The sequence below is a fragment of the Dermochelys coriacea genome, chromosome 3 (assembly GCF_009764565.3).
Source record: "Dermochelys coriacea isolate rDerCor1 chromosome 3, rDerCor1.pri.v4, whole genome shotgun sequence".
Taxonomy (NCBI): domain Eukaryota; kingdom Metazoa; phylum Chordata; order Testudines; family Dermochelyidae; genus Dermochelys; species Dermochelys coriacea.
In genome coordinates this window covers 146,768,747-146,789,074 of record NC_050070.1, presented here as the reverse complement: position 1 = coordinate 146,789,074, position 20,328 = coordinate 146,768,747, and the positions used below count along the sequence as shown (strand labels likewise).

The 20,328-nt window shown below is 39.2% G+C and overlaps 1 protein-coding gene across 1 annotated transcript in view; it reads right to left on the bottom strand.

Moving 5' to 3' along the window:
- The window catches only part of CRIM1 (cysteine rich transmembrane BMP regulator 1), a 325,649-nt gene that overhangs the window by 153,218 nt on the left and 152,103 nt on the right, over positions 1 to 20,328 (bottom strand). Inside the window, 1 exon segment of the mRNA XM_038396670.2 lies at positions 14,015 to 14,136. Within this exon segment, the coding sequence (XP_038252598.2) occupies positions 14,015 to 14,136 (122 nt within the window).

Genomic DNA, 20,328 nt, shown 5'->3' with positions numbered 1-20,328 from the left:
ACAGTTTCACCTCTTGCCTAGTTTATGGTACCATGGTATTTACACCATTCCTTACACTTAGAAAAGAGTAAGCTAATTACTTACAAACATTAAGTATAACTATTTTAATGGAAACCACTGTAGTTAGACTGAGAATTCACCATGTAGTGCAGGTGAATTTTATCAAACACTGAACCCTAGTAAAAACAAAAACAAAACAAAAAAGACACAAAATCACTCAGTTCTAGAAGGACATGTGGAATTTTAAGGGCACTGGACTATAGAATTGCAACTTTAATAATAAATCCAGTTTTCACTATGCTATTAACATTCACAAAAGTTCTCATTTCAGGCTGTGACTTCCCATGTGTTGTTTCAGCCTGTAAGTATTTTCTGAAAGTCTAAGCAAAATCCTCTTTTTAATGTTTGCTATATTTATACACACACACATACACACACACACACACACACCCCGTTTCCCATTTAAAAAAATATATATATATTCATCCATATTATGAACACAAGCATACATAATGTAATTAACAAATTAAAATTACATTTAGCAATGTTAAGATTGCATCAGGACACACCTTATCCATCCCAAACATTAAGAGCACAGAAATAAGACCTCCACAATACCTACAATACCACTGATTAATGCACTCCAATACTCCATAATGTTTTCTTCTATCTATGACAGACACCAAAAAACAATACTTATCTCAACTTCATCAAACTTGCAATCTAGCATAAAACTTTAAGAGTAACCTCGTATGCTATTATATCAATTATAGCAACAAATCAGCACATTAGATTGTCACACATTCTGTTTTAACATTACTGAGATCACTGTTAAAAGTTTTTCCTTTATGTTTAATAAAAAATAGAAAAAGCAAAACTTAATGGAAGTGTTCAGTTCGAGCTAAGTTCATAAAACCATTAGAGCTCTACCTGTACCAGATGAGGTATATCAGCCCAATTGGGCAATTCTGTTTTGTGGGCTGAAGTTAGGCAAGGAGAGTTTTGTTTTGGAGACTTTTAATAATGCACATTTTTACAACGCTCAAGAACTCAGGAAAAACAAACAATGAGGCTGTTCAACAAGGTAGCAATGGCAGATGGAAGTGATGGCATCAGCGGACAGAGCAGAGTGTGTTCAAGGAGATGGGACACTTCACCCTTGATGCAGTATGCAATGTACAGAGGGCTGCATGCAGCGAGGAGGTAAGATGTGCTCTGAATAAATGAAGAGACTATAACACTCAGGAAGAGCCATAAGCAGATGGTATTGGGCAGCAGTACTGTCTAAATTGCAATCTGAGGCTAACTGTGCTGGATATATAAATAATAGTGAATGATTTACCTATTATATATTATAGATAATAAGCCAGCCAGTAGTTCTGGCTGAGAAAAAATAAGGCAGCCACCTATGGTCAGAAAATAAACACTTGAAAATACTTTTCCTAACAATGGTGAGGTGGAAAGGTGACAATACACTGAAAAATTCTGATGGAAACAAGAATATCGTTATATGCTCACTACACCCCAAAGTCTAAATAGGGAAATTTACAGTCAATGTCAACTATACGAAGCTGTTTAGTGTGAGGCCTTGCAAAGTTTAGCATGCTAATTAAAACAAATACCTGACTTCACAAGCTCTGTATAGAATAGCTAGAAGAGTCTCTTTGGATCTGGAAATGGAGGCGGGGATGACAATGTACAGCTGGCAGGAGCAACATAATTATTGATTTATAAGCCTGCTCAATCAATAGATTGCAAATTTAAGATTAGGTCTGGCAGCTAAATTGTTACTCTCTATTCATCACATTTTATCCTACTTAACTTATCTACTTTTGATTTTCTCTGTATTTTCTGAATCAAATAAATCTTGCTTTAAGTTAAATTGAAATTTGTGGTCCTTAGATTTGGGAACTTTTTCTCTCCCCCCCTCTCTTTAGAGAGCTCCAAAGGAAATAAAAACCTCTCCTTTCCTTCCCTTCCCCCTCAAGTTACCATTTAAGGAGGAAATGTGTATATATGTGGAAATGTGTATATATATATCCTTCCTCTGTTCTAGAATTGACATTCTGAAAAATCCCAGCTGATTTTCACAGTTTTTAAAAGAGAATAATAGTTCAGACAAAGTCTCTCTCACAGACTGACTCTTATGGACACAGACTCTGCTGTATCATGCTACTATATGCTTTCCCCCCCAAAATCTTAGGCTTTGGGCAATAAACTAGGGAATATATTTTTGTCTTTTGTACATTTTCCCTTAAAAATAACTCTCCCACAAGCATGCCACTGTCATCTCCTTGCTTCCAGATTTTTGTAGAGAGCAGCGGTGGTCCTGCAATGCTTTGCTTTTTTGGTAACTATGCACATTATTGTCTCTTTGAGCACTACAATTCCATCTGCTCTGCACAGGAATTTCTAGCCCTACCAAGTAAATTCCATTGAATAATACTGAGCCCTGGTGAAGACAACGTGCTTTTCATGCAGGATAAATGGAATGTTACAGCTCCACAATGGTATGTCTGCTTATTTTAGGAGTACCTATCTATTAGGTGATAGGCACTCTAGCTGAAATAAACCTGTGTGAATCTTAACATTTGAGTTATTACATTATAATATTATTAAATATGTAACATTGTTAAAACAAAGCCATTTGTCTTGGATAAAATACAGACCAGGATTTTCAAAAGTAACAAGTGGTTTTGTGTACCCAACTGAGAGCAGGCCTAATTATGAAACGGGCCAAACAGTCAGCCTCTGAGAATCAAACTGTTTTAAAAGTATCACAAGATTGAGCACGCAAAAACTGAGGCACCTAAAGTCACTAGTCCCTTTTGAAATTCTTGACAATAGGCTCCAATCCTGCTAACATTTACACAGGTGTTTAAATAAAGCCAATTGGCCTATTCAGAACAGTAAAGTTAAAATCATTCAGGAGGTGTTTGAGGATTGAGGCTATAATTCATTTATAAAGCATCCCTGAACTAAGGTGTTCCCATATTACGTGCCTAAAAAGGTCATTAACACAGAATTACACTTGCCCATGGTAGCTTATGCCATTCCAGAATGTGGAGCATGGCTAAACTTACACATCTGAAAACCAGGAAATGCAAAGTTAAGGTACATAACACCGCTATATCTCAACCTTTGCTCTGCCCTCTGAGAGATGCTTCAGCATGCCACCACCACAAATCTAGGACTCTACCCTGACAGATACTACAAAAACACACTAGGAACTGAGCACATGCTCATCAATCATCATCAGATTTCTGCCAAAGACAGGGCTCAAACTCAGAGTGACAGGCACAACTCATGTTCAACTAGGGTGCCAACCCTCCTAGTTTTGCCGTGAGTCTCCCGGAATCGGGCTCTATTTCCCCGAGGCTACTGAAGCCAAAGCAGGAGATTTTAGGCCGCTAAAAGTGCGGCTGCACAGCAGGGCTAAGGCAGGCTCCCTGCCTGCCCTGGCCCAACGCCACTCCTGGAAGCAGACAGCACCTCTCTGCGGTTCCTGGGGGGCAGGGGTCTCTGCACGCTGCCCACGCACTGAGCGCCGACTCCACAGCTCCCATTGGCCGTAGAGATGCGCTGGCCACTTCCAGGAGCGAAGCCAGGGCAGGCAGGGAGCCTGCCTTAGCCCCACTGCACCGCCACCCGGGAGCCGCCTAAGGTAAGAACCGCCTGGCCGTAGCCTACACCCCTCATCCGCTCCCACACCCCAACCCCCTGCCCCAGACTTGAGCCCCTTCCTGCACTCAAACTCCCTTCCAGAACCTGCACCCCCCCGCTCCCCAACCCTCTAACCTAGCCTAGCCTAGCGAAAGTGAGTGAGGGTGAGGGAGAGTGAGTGACTGAGGGAAGGGGGATGGAGTGAGTGGGGAAGGTCTTGAAGAAGGGGCGGGGCAAGAGTGTTAGGGATGTCAACTATCTAATCACACAAACCCAAGGTTCAACAGCTACAGCAGTGTCCCCTTGAGACAGCAAATCACTGAGAGAACAGGCTGCCTGGAATCCCTCTTGCTTCCAAAGAGCCTTAATCCTGCTGCACATGAACATTTTATTTTCTCTGGCTGCAGCTACTCACAGTAAGTTCCCAACTTACCCTGTAGTAACTTCTCCAAACTAAAGGGGCAGTAGGTGCAATTCACTACCTCAGATAAATCCTTAACAACTGAGATCAGTTTGGGGTGGATCAGAGTTGTAGTCTAAGATCCAGATGTGGACTAGAAAAATTAGTCAATTTTGTAAAATGCGCTTTTTAATAGGTTTGTATCTTTGGAACCCCTTGCTCAAATAACCCCAAATTTGCACCATGAAAACTACCCAGAACCCTCATGAGGTACAACAATTTCAAGACAATCTGAGTAAACATGCAGATTATAAAGCACTTAAGAGTTCAACTTCAAATAAAAAGCAATGTTCAACATTAACTACGGTGGATCTGGTGCTCCACTATAATACACCGGGAACTAGGAGAAGGAATATTTGATTTTCATGGTTTTTTTTTTTTTTTTTTTTAAACTTATGAAGTTATTTTTATCTAGAATTCCCAGTGTGTACTGTTTTTTCTAGGTCTACTTTGTAGACTGTAAACTCTTCAGGGCAGATGATCTTTGATTTGGGTCTGTTACAGCACCAAGCACTTTCAGCTAAACAAACTGCTAGACTAATCATTAAACTTCCAAGAGGCAAAAAATGCCTTCACAGATCTACAGTAGCTAAGAATCAGTTCCATTTCCTCTCACCACAGACAAAGTCTCTGCAATCCATGCTTCCGTCACCTCCAGGCTACTGTAATATTCATTATCTATGGCTTAGCCAAAAGACCACCGAGAAATTAAGGTTTGTACAGCATGCAGCAGCCTACCTGCTAAACAGGAAAGACAAGATCATCACATCACTCTGTTGCTTTGTATTCTGAAATGTTTGTCAGTAATTCTAGGGCATATTCAAGATCCTCATTTACAAAGCCTTGAACAGAATGGAACCAATATATCTCCAGTATTTGATAGTCAATCTTCAGAACTTCTGGGGAAGTTGAAATTGGTGGAGGTCACTTGGGTTGACAGAGCTCAGGGAATACCTTGGAAAAGCCAAGACAGCATTCTTAGTGAATGATCCAGGGCAGGGGAACTTTATACTGACACATCAGCTTGAGCTTGACACTTACCACCTTCAAAGAATGAGTTCTGATCACTTAGGTAGAAGGCTTTGAGGAGGGAGAAGAGCCATATTCCCCTGAGATTATTCTTTGTTTAACACACATACTGAATTATCTTAACCACTACAGTACAACATTTTAGAAAGCATCCTATAATATGCTCCCAATTAATATACCAATTTTACACAGAACATTTACTGACCTCTACATATACCCATGGATGTTGATGATGACGACAACAACATTACAAACACAGTCATTAGAGAAGCACCATGCTATCTCCAAGACAAATGTTCTCTTTTCTTAAGAATCCTACTGTCATGCGGCTCTAACCACTTGCTAACTTAAGTATCTGCTGTAATTTGAACCCAAAAACAACAAAGAGGTCTACTACATGAAGACCAAACATGGAACATGAAAACAACATGATCCAGTAGCACCAGTTAAAGCATTAGAGTTAAGCAGTACTCAGCCTGATCCTCAACAGGAATCAAGTGTTATTTCTGTCATAAGAAAGTACTTTTCAATTATCTACTATTATAGTACATAAATAAACAGCGTGAACATTATGGGGAAAAATAAGGCCATACTCCCCTAAGTATGTTAAGCCAAAAACAACTGCTTTATTAGTCTAGTTCTTGTGAGGTGACAAAACAAAATCTAGACTGCTATAATATTTGCTAAGAACTATGACTAGCAGATTATCCCCCATAATGAAAGCAGCATAGCTAAGGCAGAATCAGATCCAGTTGACAAGAGAAAGGCACAACACCTTTGTGACCACAGGCCTCCAAATCATATCTAAATTAAATTCACAAAAATATTCACAGAGAAAAGACAGACACTATTTAGGCATGTGGCAATTCTCCAAACAGAGCCATATTTTTTGGAGTTTAATGTACCCACCCTACATACATGCCCAGATCATTTATCATTTGAAAGCCTATTTTATGTACATTTAAATGAAGTATGATGTGGAGATGTAAGGCTATAGGCAAGGTGAAACAATAGCACCAAAATGAGAAAGTGTCATTTTTTGTAGTTTCCAGAAACACTACAGTTTTTACTGTTTAAATTTCTACAACTTAATGTGGTGCTTGTTGATTGTAGCTACCAAACAACAATGTATTAAAAAGATTATTGTTTTGCATAAGGAAATATTTTTTTCAGAAATGATGAAGCAGTTTAGCATAAGGCAAAAAGGTGACTATCAACATTTTGCAATATACTAAAATGAAATGTGTTCACATCATATTCTTAATCAAAGTATCTCATAATAAGGCTGCGAGTTTGTCACAGAGATCACAGAAATCATGGATTCCGTGACTTTCCGTGAACTCTGTGACTTCTGCAGCAGACGGTGCGCCCGGCGCAGGGTCAGTTCAGGCAGCCCCTGCGCCAGGCGCACCTGCTGCTGCTGGGGCAGTCTCGGGCCACAGCATCCCTGCAACACAGAGGAGTTTGGGTGTGGGAGGGGGAAGGGGTTGGGGCACTGGACAGGGCGAAGCAGGCTCTGGGCAGCGTTTACCTGGAGGTCTCCCCGGAAGCGGTGACATCCCCTTCGCTCAGCTGCTAGGCAGAAGCGTGGCCAGGCAGCTCCATGGGCTGCCTCCACCCAGAGCACTGGCTTCACAGCTCCCATTGGCCACGGTTCCTGGTCAATGGGAGCTACGGGGGTGATGCCTGCAAGAGGAGGCAGCCTGCAGAGCTTTCTGGCCACGCCTCTACTTAGCAGCTGAGCGAGGGATGTAGAGAAAAATCCAGTCAACAAGGGTATGTTGCTGCTAACAGGGAGATCCCCATGTAACTGCCACCCAGAGCCCACCTCACCACATCCCGTGCCCCAATCCCCTACCACACCCAAACTCTGCTGCTGGGCCGGGGGGGGGGGGGGAAGAGAGGGAAGGTGCAGAGACAGGTAGGGAGCATACCAGGCCAGCTAACCCCTCCCCACCCAGCACCAGTGGGGGTTCTAGGCTGCCCCTCCCCCAAATCAGACAGGGCACCCTCCTCCAGGCCCCACGCGCAGCCCCCTCCCTCCCAAGCAGCTGGGCCACCCTCCGCCACTACCTGGGGGCCCCCGGCAGCCCCCACCCAAGTTTTATTCACTGGTATTTGTAGTAAAAGTCATGGACAGGTCACAGGCCATAAATTTTTGTTGATTGCTTATGACCTGTCCATGACTTTTACTGAAAATACCCATGACTAAAATGTAGTCTTACTCATAAGTGATAATAGTTTTCTATATTTTCAATTGAAATGTGATGACTAGATCAGTCTCAAACTAAAGGTTGTGCACCAGTAGCAGTAGATTGTCTATACTTTGTACTGCACAGTGAGTAGATACGAGTATACATGAATTCCTAATCTAATGCTTCTCCATTTGTAAGTTTTTGTACATACAATGTAGCATCTGGTCTGCCTGCTGAAAGGTTTTAATTTGTAAATACTTATGCATGCAGTACTAGCCTTAAAAAATGAGTTTATCCAATGTTTTAAATTCAGTGACATTTATACACAGGTCAGTATTAGCGTTAGAGATGACAATACACACCTTCACATTAGGAAAACGCAAAAGCTATGACAAAAAAAAAGTGGCCTACAAAAAAAGTAATGAAGACAAAGTCCGCAATCAAGTCCTTGCCTCTGCATCAAAGAGGGAGGAAAGATGTTACAGCTCTTACAAACCATGTCATCAATAATATGAAACTCATTTGGCCCTGAATCACATCCAGAAGTGCTTCTCAACCTATCTACTGGACTGCATATAGCATCAGATATACAAGCGTTTCCACTGAAAATAGCAGATTTTGGTAAAGAACAAATGGAAAGATTTGTCAGATGTGCCCTTCATTCTGATAGGACGTGTAGCTTCTTCAGCCCAGTCAAGAAATCTGTCATCAAAACATTTGCTGACGTGGCCAAACCCACCAAATTTAAGTCTGGCAAGGGAGAGACAGTCATAGCAGCTATCAGTCCAGAAATTGTTTTCCGCAGAGCCCTGTACTTAGAAAGATGTTGACATGACATTTCAATGGCAACTGTTCTTAGTCACCCAAGTGGAGCTGTGCCTATGTCCCTCTTCCAGGCTGATGAAAGACTGAATTAGGGTATCAGCTGGAAGGTCAGTCTGAAAGAATCTTTGAGCTAAGTGCATGCAACAAAAAGCACAATGTACACCACAGATGCTGTGGTTGTCATACAAATGATGTCTGGAGACAAATTCCTCACATTTGATGAATCGGCTACCGAGTACTTGAGGCAAGTCCTAGAAGGATCTGATGGAAAACTAATTCTGTAATTGAAGTCTTTGACAGATATGACAACAATAACTGAATGCTGCAGAAAAAAGTACCAGATTGGATCTAAGGCTAGATGCAAGAAATACCAGCTGATTGGTGGAAGCCCTGTGTCTCCATGGAAATAGTTTTTAAATGCAACATCTAATAAGCAGGCACTTCTAAAATTCTTCTTTGAGTATGTGGTTCAAAATGCACCTAAGAGTGTAGTAGCACATCCAACATAAACACTCCTTGCTGTAGGCTTTTCCAATGGTGAAGTAGCAAAGTCCATCACTAGTAGGAAATTTGTAAGAAGCCCAAGACTTGTACAGTACTCAAAAGTAAGCCGACAAGGATGCTTCTGCATACTGTATGTGCCAATATGGCATTTGGGTCCCTTAGTGTCAAAGGAACTATAATAATTAGGTCACCTGACAAATGTTTGGGTCCTTGCTATTCATTACTTTCCAAAAATGGAATATGTGGAATGAAACAGGCACCTTTACCAGCACAACTGACAAGTGTCGCTACATACCTAAGCATACAATTTGTGAGATTCTCACTCTTGCCTTCTACAACTTATTTCCTGCTGTACAAGCATTAACATGATGTGACCTTGTGCCATCCTTATTTGGTATTGGAAAAAAGATGTGTTCGATGTTGTCAAACCAAAGGGAATTTACTGCTTCAGAGATCTTGCCAAATTGGGAGAAAGTGACAGACAAGCCGAATTTTCTGCAGCAAGTAAGTTGGTAGCAGTGCTATATGACCAGAGGAAGAAAGAAGAGACACCCACAGAGACCTGAATTGCTTGGCCCTCAATCTAGTCATCAAAAAGCACAAGTCACTGGCCAGACTCCCACCATGTGAGGACAGTTTTGAAGAGCATGTCAAAAGAACATCTTGGCAAACAAAGATTTGGATATCTTTGCACATAGGTACATCAGATATTGGATCTCCATTGCAACATGGATGGAAAAGCGTGATGAACTAGTTCCTGTATTTTTTGAGGGCCCATTGGCATCTGAGCTTGTACAAGACCTCATTTGTGTTGTACCAGTAGGGATCATTGCACAACCATGTCTGTAGTTGGAATCATCTTCCCTGCATAAAGCTGTACACATGCCAAAAGCAATGAACACTGTAGTAACCCACTCACTCTCGACAGAGATCATAATGATGAACAATATGATGATGATGTTGACTAGAAATGTCACCAGCACTATTATAGTTCAATGATACCTGTAGAAAATTATATTTTGATTTACTCATTAGATTGTTGATGTGAGGCACTGAGATCACAAAGAAATCCAATTTTAGGTCTTGAAATAACAGTTTAATGACTAAGAAAAACAAATGCAAATATTTCAAAGTGGGTATTTTAACATGTTGATGTCATTATTTATCACATTTCTATGGTAATGATATCACTTGACAGTTTCACTAATGCCTCATCTTACAATATCATTTGAAAGCTTATTATGTCTATGTGTGTGTGCATGTGTAGGTATGTGTGTAGCATCCATTAAGTTGACCAAATTGGTGGTATTTACTGCTCGCCTAAGTGGTTATAACAAAAAAAAAAAAACAAACAATCCACCATCTGATAAACAATGCAGTGCACACCATGAACAGTGTCTTCATATTGGATTATGCCTTCCACATTATACTCATCTTGCCTATTCTTAGCACTAGGTATCTTCTCATTATTGGCCATGTTCTCACACTCACAGCAGCTTTGAGACACCAGATACCATTCATTTTGATTAAGGGGAGCCTCTCTATACTCTCTGGCAAGATGAAAGTTTCAAATCAGTTGTATTAGCACATGCTTGGAGTAGATACTAGAGAAGGCTGGATTGCTTCAATAGTACACAGGCTATTAGCGATCACTAGGATAATAAATTCCTCTTTAGCTGCCAGTACAAAATTAAATCTTCAATGGCAGACACAGCAGTATCATGAAGAAAACCTTCGGCTGTCCATGTGTCCTTATAGCCTTTGCAGATTCCTGGAGCACTGGGACAACTCACAAGGTCAACATACTGCAAGTTGTGATACAGAATTTTTTTATGTGCACTGTTGTCGAGTTCAGTATTTGTTCTTTCCTCTCCCCACATGCTACCACCAACTGGTGTCATGAAATGGGGAAAAATACAGTGACGGAACTCTACTTATGTCCCACTTGGCATACTAGAATCCCCATGATAGCTTTCATAGGTTTTAAGGCCAGAAGGAACCATTATATCATCTAATCTGACCTCCTACATAATGTAAGCCAGAGAATTTCATCCAGCTACCTCTATTGAGCCCAATAACTTGTGTTTGACTAAAAGATGCATAGACATCTTGATCTGAAGACATCAAGAGATGGAAAATCTACCAGCTCCCTTGGTAGTTTGTTCCAATGTTTAATCACCCTCACTTTTATACATTTGTTCTTTATTTCTAATTTAAATTTGTCTGGCTTCAGCTTCCCATGAGTTCTTGTTATACCTTTCTCTGCGACATTAGAGAGTCCTTTGCTACCCGGTATTTTTTTTCGTGTGAGGGTAATGCTACACTATAATTAAGTCTCTTCTCAACCTTCCTTTTAATAAGATAAAAAGATTGAGCTTTTTAATTCTCTCACTGCAATGTATTTCCTCCAGCCCCTGCATCGATTTTTCCCACACCCTAGCTAATTTTTCAAAATAATTTTTAACATATGGGCACCAGAATTGTATTCAATCTTCAAGTCTTTGTTTCATAAATGCCTTACATGGGTAAAATCAACTCCCCTATTTGTACATCCAAGAATCACATTTTTGTTGCTGTTTGGTTGGTTGGTTGGTTTTCTTTTATTTAATTTTTGCCACAGTATTACACTGGGACCTCATGTTTAGTTATTATGAAACAACCACTGTATTTCAGGATACAATCCTCCATTCTGTCAGCACAGCATACATTCTTTGTCTTGAGATGTATGATCTTGCATGTGGCTATATTAAAATGCATTTTATTTGAATGGGCACAGCTTACGAAGCGATCAAGATCATTCTATGTGAGTGCTCTGTCATTTACAATTCCACCAGTCTTTGCATCATCCACAAATTTTAATCAGCAGTGATTTTATATTTACTTCCAGATCATTAATAAAAACGTTCAATAGTGATAGGCCTAAAACTGATCCCTGTGGAACCCCACTAAAACACCCCATTTCAGTGAGGATTCCCCACTGACAACCACTTAGAGAGCTATCAATTAGCTAGTCAGTTCTTGACCCTTTAACGCATGTTTTATTGATATTGTATAATGCTAATTTTTTAATCAGAATGTCATGCAGTACTAAGTGAAATGCCTTCCAAAGTATATTACGTCTAGACCAGTTACCCTTCTAAAACGAGCTTGTAACCCTGTCAAACAATTACACCAACTTTGTTTGACAAGACTATTTTTATCACTTCTGTGTTTTCTCTTCCACTGGAAAATTTCTCTTTCCTCTCCACTCCTCCAGCAGCTACTTCCCCTCAGCCCTCTCACTTTCTGTTCCCTTCCCTTGATGACAGTGGGCCATGCATGAGATATGCTGCTACATAGTAATTTTGTTCCCTTAGCAAAGTAATTCTCCAGCTCACTGAAGTTGACTTCTCCTTCCGTAAAGCCACCTTCTCTGAGCAGATGTTTTGCGATGAGGTTGACTTAGACAAAGGCCCACAGTACTATGAACTTTAAAATTTTTCAGTAAACTGGGATTTTATACAATTTTTTTTAAAGCAATCATACTATCCAGTCAAGATATAGTAGAAGAATGTGTGCAAGTAGGCTAACAAATTCTAATTAAACCACATAACAGACTGAACCCCACTAATCAGATGCTAAATTATCAAAATAAAGTAGTAGATAGAGGTGCATCTCCAATGCTAATGAGAAGATGATTCAAGTAAATTAAACCTTCACTAATACAGTATGTGAAAACCAAAAGTTCAATAACCTACCAAGGTGAGGCTGCAATGGGTAAATCTAGGGATAAGAAAAAAGAAGGGCAAAATCTTTGAAATATCTTAGGGTAAATAGTAAGACAATCCCAAAACCACTGTCAACTGCATGAGAGCAGCACAAGAAACATTTTAAAGTAGCATCCAAAGAAAATCCTGCCTCTCTCGAGAAGTCAAATACAATGGACATACATGTCAGAATAAAGTAGGAACAGCTGAGGCAACAGAAACAGCTGCTAATAACTTGCACCTTCTTATACCTAGTTTCCAGCTCCATGGAACATATTTTGCACCAACTCAGACTCTCTTACACATTGAAAATTAGATATAAATACGTCCAAGGTAGTCACAAAATGTTATAAAGCCTTAGGAGATTATGTAAGAGAATCTATAAATTAAACCAATGACCACATCATGTCTGAAACTGGCTCAATATTTCTTAGTCATCTAGGTGTTATAGTGAATGATGAATCAAACACTGCCTTATGGTTAAATCAAGTACTCAGATTTTCAAAAATGAGACAGTTGTTTTAAGGATTACAGAACTGGAAGCCAGGTGACTATGCAACAGGTATGTTTGAGGCAGCAAATAAATTAGATAGGTTCCATGTAACACTTCAGACTATACAGTTTTATCCCCAACAATTGAGATTTTGTACCATCAGTTACTTTCAAGGGAAACTTTTTCATTGACACAAAGAAACCCAGCTTTTATATCTCATATATTCCCTTTACCTACTATTATCAGAGTAAAGATGCTAATTATGTGCCAAGTACTACATTTTAATTATTAATCAACATTTAAGCTGTTTGTAATATCGCAACATGCAACAACTCAAAACATTTTTTTGTATGCACACATGGCACAAGAATTCAGAAATAACGGCTGTCCGAAGCATGTGCCAGATGTGCAGATGAATATGGGACAATGTACTTTTAGAGACACCACTGTGTCAATATCCATTTTAGCATTCACCTAAGATACACCCCAACTTGTGACTCACTCCTCTTCCACAGCATCAATTGAAAAGTGTCCATTCCCACTTATAATTTATAACAATTGTGACGTACAGTAGCTCAAGGATAAAAATGTTTAACTTATTCAAACAATGTCTTCTCAAAGCATTAGCAATTGCAAAGAATGAGAGTGAGAGTTGGTCTAAACTGCTTTAGAAATATATGTTTCTTAAAATGTTTCTTCAAACTGCTCAAAGAGCATATTTGTCCTTAGAATCATCTTGCAAAATCTAGGATTGTGAGTAGCAAACCCCCCTATTTTTTTTTAAATAAAGTGTGGTATTTAATGCTGGCAAAGAAGAGCTTGAATGTCAATTCAAATTGTGTGCTAAATCTACATTTAAAAGATCCCAACAAATTTGGGATTAGGAAGGAGTGAAGTGAGTTTGAAGGATAAGAAACTGACGTCTTTCTATTGTCATTTTGCTCCATTACAGCATCTTCAAAGTTTCCAGACGAGTTTTTATCTTGAGCAATACTTAAGGCAATTATTTTCCAAATTCCTGGACAGCATGTTCAAACACCCACACCTCCCACAGACACACAAAATCATCCTCTCCAGGTACAATAACAACTTCACATACCGTTGACACATTCAAAGACATCACAGCACTTGCCGGGTGTTCCGTCTCCACGTGAGACTATTTGGGGAATGGAGCCTGCCTCACACATGGGGAAACCACATAAACCAGAGAGACACTCGCATCTGAAACCAAAGAAAAGAAAGGGGAAACCCCGTAAGTAAATGAAGCCACATATCAGAGGAAAGCATAGCAAGGTGAAATAGCATGCTGCAACAACAGAATTCCTGCTGTTAAGTAATTATACAAATATTTTAAAATGATCTTTTATTAACACAGTGATCAGGTTTAACAAAATCTATTATTTAAGTGAATTAACTCTCTGAGCTTTTGTGCTAGGGGCTTAAATGCTAGCTAGTCATACAATCATAAGGAGAAACAGGTGGAGGGTTTTCAGGTCCTGTGCTACACCCATCACTTTTCCAAGCAATATACATACAGTACAGGTTCAGAAAGCAGCAGACACAGACAATCTTAAGATAATTCTAACATGGGGTTACCCTCAAAAGGTGTTTGAGAATAATGTAGGTTGGTAAAAACTAACAGCAGCACCCACCCTACTCAATATATGGAACACTGTAGTCCCTCACCATTCACTCTCCAGGTATATCTTAACTGGGTTATATGGGGTGAAAGGAAGAAAATCATGCTTGATATCTACTGCCTTGGAATCCTGGGTAGTCATTTATACCTGTGCAAACTAAGTACAAAACAGTACCATTCTGACTTGGTAGCGGTTTACTCGCATTTTGAAGAGGTGCAAATGATTACACGAGGAGCAAAGGCAGTGGAAAAACTGGACTCTCAGTGTATGAAATGTTTTGATTAGTTTTGGATAGTGGATCACTACCATAGGCACACAGTCTTTTTCACAAAAGCATAGGGTGATTTTTAGAGAAAAGTTTAGAGATGGAAAGCATAAAATCCTGATAAGTAGTAGTCTGAGATGGTTTCTACCTAATTTCCCTGCTTAAAAAAAAACTCAGAGAAAGGGGAGTTCCATTTATTTGTGATGCATGGAATGTAAAGACATTATTAATATTGTTTATACAGTGACACCAACATACACTGAGCTGTGCAAAAGATCATGTGTGCCAGACATTTAGCAGCTTGTGCCCAGAAGAGCTTACATATTAAGGTGTGAGCAGGCAGAATACAATAAAATACAAGACAAAATGAACACACAGAGGATAGTGGTGGTTACAGCTGAGAAGCTTCATAGAGAAGATTTCTTCAAAAGTTTTGCTGAGTGTGTAGGTACAAGTTTTATGAAAGGTGTATAGATTAATTTACCACCTCATGGACGAACATGAATTTCAAAGCAGAGGAAACAGGCCCTATAAATATATTTTAAAGCAATTGAGGATTTAAAATATCCTGGTTGCCTTTATAATATATTTAAAAATAGGCATACCATGAATTCCCTGACCCAAATCAACCCACCTATGTAGTGAGAAGCTGTAGTCCCAGAGGAGTAGTGAAAAATCTGGCTCTTTCAGACAGTAGGTCTTAAAGAGGAAAGGGTGGCTGGCTCTCCCACTATCCCTTATTCCCCAGCTAAGACAAGGTGGAACAGCCAGGGAACCATTTACAGTGGACAATATAACAATGGATAAGATAAATTGGGAACAAAGATGAGGTAAAGAGTAAGTCATACATAAAAGTGTATGGACAGTGAGCATGCTGTGCAGGGACTTGGTCCTACGAAGTAACCAAGCCAAAACATGTGATGCAACATAACGTGTAAATTATATAAAGGAAAAGGTTTGCTGTGCAACTCTGGATGTATAAACAACGACGAGTCTTTGTGGCACCTTAGAGACTAACAAATTTATTTGGGCATAAGCTTTCATGGGCTAGAACCCACTTCATCAGATGCATGAAGTGAAAAATACAGTAAACAGTATAAATATTACAGCTTACTATACTGCTTACTGTATAATTATAATACTGTAATTATTTACTCACTTGCTTACTGTATTTTTCACTCCATGCATCTGATGAAGTGGGTTTTAGCCCATGAAAGCTTATGCCCAAATAAATTTGTTAGTCTCTAAGGTGCCACAAGTACTCCTCATTGTTTTTTGCTGATACAGACTATCACTCTGAAATGTGGATTTATTGTATGCCCTACACCCACCCCCTAATGCTTGCAAACCACCCAAGTGACAAGAGTGGACTCAAACCGAGGTCTCAGGGAGCCAAGTAGAAGAGGTTTCAGCGGAATCCCAACAGCCTGTTAGTTAACTTGGCTGGTTTAAATTAGAAACAATTACAACCTTTTTTTTTTTTTTTTTGCCATCCTTTGTATTTTCCCTCCACCTGCTTGAATCTTTCTATTCCTTGAAGAAGTCCCTACTTCTTGCCCCCACATGATGTCATTCAGCTTTTCCTTGCCAGTTTTGACCTTCTCAACTTCCCATACAAAGTCTTATGGGAAAACTATATTTCAGAACTAAAAAGATTAAATATTGTACACACAGGTATACAAAATATTATATAGATATCTCTCAGGTGTCCATTTCCTTTCCTTTCTCATGAGGAATAATTTATTATTTCCTTCATGAAGTCCTTCTTATCAAGTACTATGAAATCTAAGCTTCACCCAAATGGATCCCAGCTCCAACATGCTCGTTTATCCAGAAATTACTCACAAAACTCAGTGTTATGATTCCTCTAAAGGTTAAGCTCATTACAATATTCCTGTAATCATTGATTTAAGGGAAAGTGAGAAGCTAGAGAAACTGCAGCATATCATTAAGGATACTTTCAGGACTCTCTCTCATCTCAGGCTTTTCCAGACTAAAACACTCATTAGTATTATTGGAATCTGGAACATTTCTAAAATCAGGTATAAAGAAAAGAAAAAGTGCGGGTGATGGAGCAAGGTGGCAATATTTCATATATTTTACATTTTAGTAATAAATTATGAGTTAATCTGGACTAGACTTCCAAAGGAGGTTGTGCAATCGCCATCACTGGTGGATTTAAGAACATCTGGACAAACACCTGTCAGTGATGGTCTAGATTTTCTTGGACCAGCCTCAGCATAAGGTGTTGGACTTGACAACTTCTCGAAGTCTCTTTCAGCCCTAACTTTGTACAATTCTACTATTCTATATTTGAAGCCTATCAGGTCCCTCCTCAGTCTTCTTTTCTCAATTCTAAGTAGTGCCAGTTATTTTAACCTTTCCTCAGAGGTCAGGTTTTCTAATTTTTTTTTAAATTATTTTTGTAGCTCTCCTCTGGACTCTTCCCAAGTTGTCCAATTCTTTCTTGAAGCAAGGCCTGTAGAACTGGCCACAGTACTCCAGAGACATCACTGGTGCCAAGTAGAGCAGGACAATTACCTCCTGTGCCTTGCATACAACACTCTTGGTAGTCCATCCCAAAATGAATTTAGCTTTTTCACAACTGCATCATGTTGTTGATTCATATTCAGTTTGTGATCCCTATAACTCCCAGATCCTTTTCAGCAGTACTACTGCCTAATGCTCCCATTTTGTAGTTGTGTATTTAATTTTCCTACGTGTAGTATTTTGTACTTGTCTTTACTGAATTTCATTTTGTTGATTTCAGACCAATTCTCCAATTCATCATGGTTGTTTTGAATTCTAATCCCAATGTCCAAAGTGTTTACAACCCCTCCCAGTTTGATATCTTCTGAAAAGTTTATAAAGAGTTGTGGTAGATATGCAAGCATCATTCTGGGATGTATTAACAGAAATGCTGTAAGCAAGAAATGAGAAATTCTTCCACTCTACTCCATGCTGATTGGCATTGTGTCTAGTTCAGGGTGCCACATTTCATAGAAGATGTGGAAAAATTGGAGAAAGTCTAGAGAGGAGCAAAAGGTGATTAAAGGTCTAGAAAATGTGTCCTATGATTTTGAGGGAAGATTGAAAAAATTGGGTATGTTTAGTCAGCAGAAGAGAAGACAGAGGGGACCTGATAACAGTTTTCAAGTACATAAAAAGTTGTTACAAGGAGGAGGGAGAAAAATTGTTCTCCTTAACCTCTGAGGACAGGACAAGAAAGAATGGGCTTAAATTGCAGCAAGGGCGGTTTAGGTTGGACATAAGAAAAAATTTCCTAACTGGCTGGGTGATTAAGCACTGGAATAAATTGCGCAGGGAAGTTGTGGAATCGCCATCATTGGAGATTTTTAAGAGCAGATTAAACAAACACCTGTCAGGGATGGTCTAGATAATACTTAGTCCTGCCAAGAATGCAGAGGTTTGGACTAGATGACCTCTCAAGATCCCTTCCAGTCTTACGATTCTATAGTTGTCCCAGGGTATTAGAGAGACAAGGTTGGTGGTATAGTATCTTTTAAAAAAAAATCGAGAGCCTGTCTATCAACAGGATTTGGTTCAATAAAATATAATACCTCACTCAGCTTGTCACACAAATTTATCAACCTACTCACCACTTCATTATCCAATTCACTAGTGAAAATATTGAGCAGTACTGGACCAAGGACAGACCCCTGTGGGACCCCATTAGATATATCCTCCTAATTTGACAGCCAACCTTTGATAACTATTCTGAGTATGGTCTTTCAACCAGTAGTGCACCCATTTTATAGTAATTTCATATAGACCACATTTCTCTATTTTGCTTATGAAAACGGAACTTGGAAGCCTTACTTAAATCAAGACATATCTATAGCTTTTCCCCCATCCACTAGGCCACTAACCCTGCCAAAGGAGAAAATTAGATGGAAATAAAATATGTTGCATCAATAATCCCTAATCAAATTTTAGAGAGTTAAAAAAAGAGCTACTATAATTATGTACAGATTCAAGGGGAACATCTAACTTCTGAGGTCCTCTCAAGCTTTATAAATATGTCAATGTCATGTACTTCATTAAATATCTTTTACTTTCAATCTTTACAATGGAGCGAACTCTGTATTTATATTTTTCCAAATGAAAATATTTTCCATTTTGGTTGTGCAAAAGTGCTTTGGACGTAATTATTTTGATTTCAGTTCAGCTAGAAGATGCTGAGAGAATATTTTCTTCTCTTGAAATAGGTCATATGAAGTTGAGAAAGACTGTCTTCCTCCTCCAATATAGGAATAAAAACCAGGCGACAGAGCATGAAATTTACCCATTCTAAAAACCTGAAGAACATCACAGGACCAGATTTTCAATGGTATTTAGGCATGGTATCACAAAATAAATTCCCCCAATCCAAATCAATGCAAACTTTAAACTATGCAGATATTCAAAATATGGTTGCAAGTACTGTTTGACTCCACAAGGCTCCTTTAGCTTGGCTAGTCCTCCCTGGGATTTGAATAAGACTATGGGCTTTGCAGGGCTACTTGGTGTTGGCTCCTCCTTTACTGGGAGAAAAGAAAGTAGGGATGGTATCTCCCAAATATCACACCACTTGTGTCAGAAAAATGAGACATCACTCAAAATAAGTTGTGCAGATCTGTCACACTTCTCTCTTATATGAGAAATTAAACAGATAATGTTGACATTAAATCGTCATCACTGGGCAACTGAGATATCCTGCACTGGGATTAGTGGGCCAGCTCACACCTTTCAGTGTTAAAATTCCAGGCTCCCATCTACTTTGAGTGCATTTGGTTCACATTTTTAGAGGTTTTCTTTTCAGTCATAAGAGCTAGAAACTTGCTTTTCTTTTTTTCTTTTTTTTTTTAAATGAAAGTTGAGATTCTGTAGAACAAGACAGTACCTTCAAAGAAGTCAGGGTTCAGTGTACGGGTATCTACTAGCTATTTCTGAGTCCTTCTTCAGGTCAGATACTGCTTCCTCATGTTCTTTTTAAAAATAATGAATCAAGCAAATTATTATTTTCTGAGATACAGTGAAATGTACTGACTAGCTTCTTATCTATATCCCTTTCAATGTTACAGCTACTTTATCAGCAGGATGTTTGTCAGTGAGCAGACACTGCAGGAGCTATTAAGTAGATAAAGGAGTTGGATATTGACCCAGCTCTATCTCTGTGACTCTACTTTCCTACAGATACTGGAGAAGAGACAAGGAAAATAGCTTTCCTTAATATTACATATATTTAGGATAAAGACAAATTTCCATTGATCTATGTTAACCCTGTGAGAGGTAGTATAAAACAAGAGATGCCATTTTGTGAGATAGGTTCAAAGATGAGAGAGGAAAGATTGGAATGGTAAATGAGATGAAAGCTCAAAAGCAGTGAGAGAGCTCAAAGAGTCAAGATAACAGAAGGAGGTGTGGAGATACCAGAGTTGTAAGAAGGGACAGCAAGGCAAGAGTGAAGACTAGAGCAAATGAAAATTCTTAAAGCCACCAAAAGTG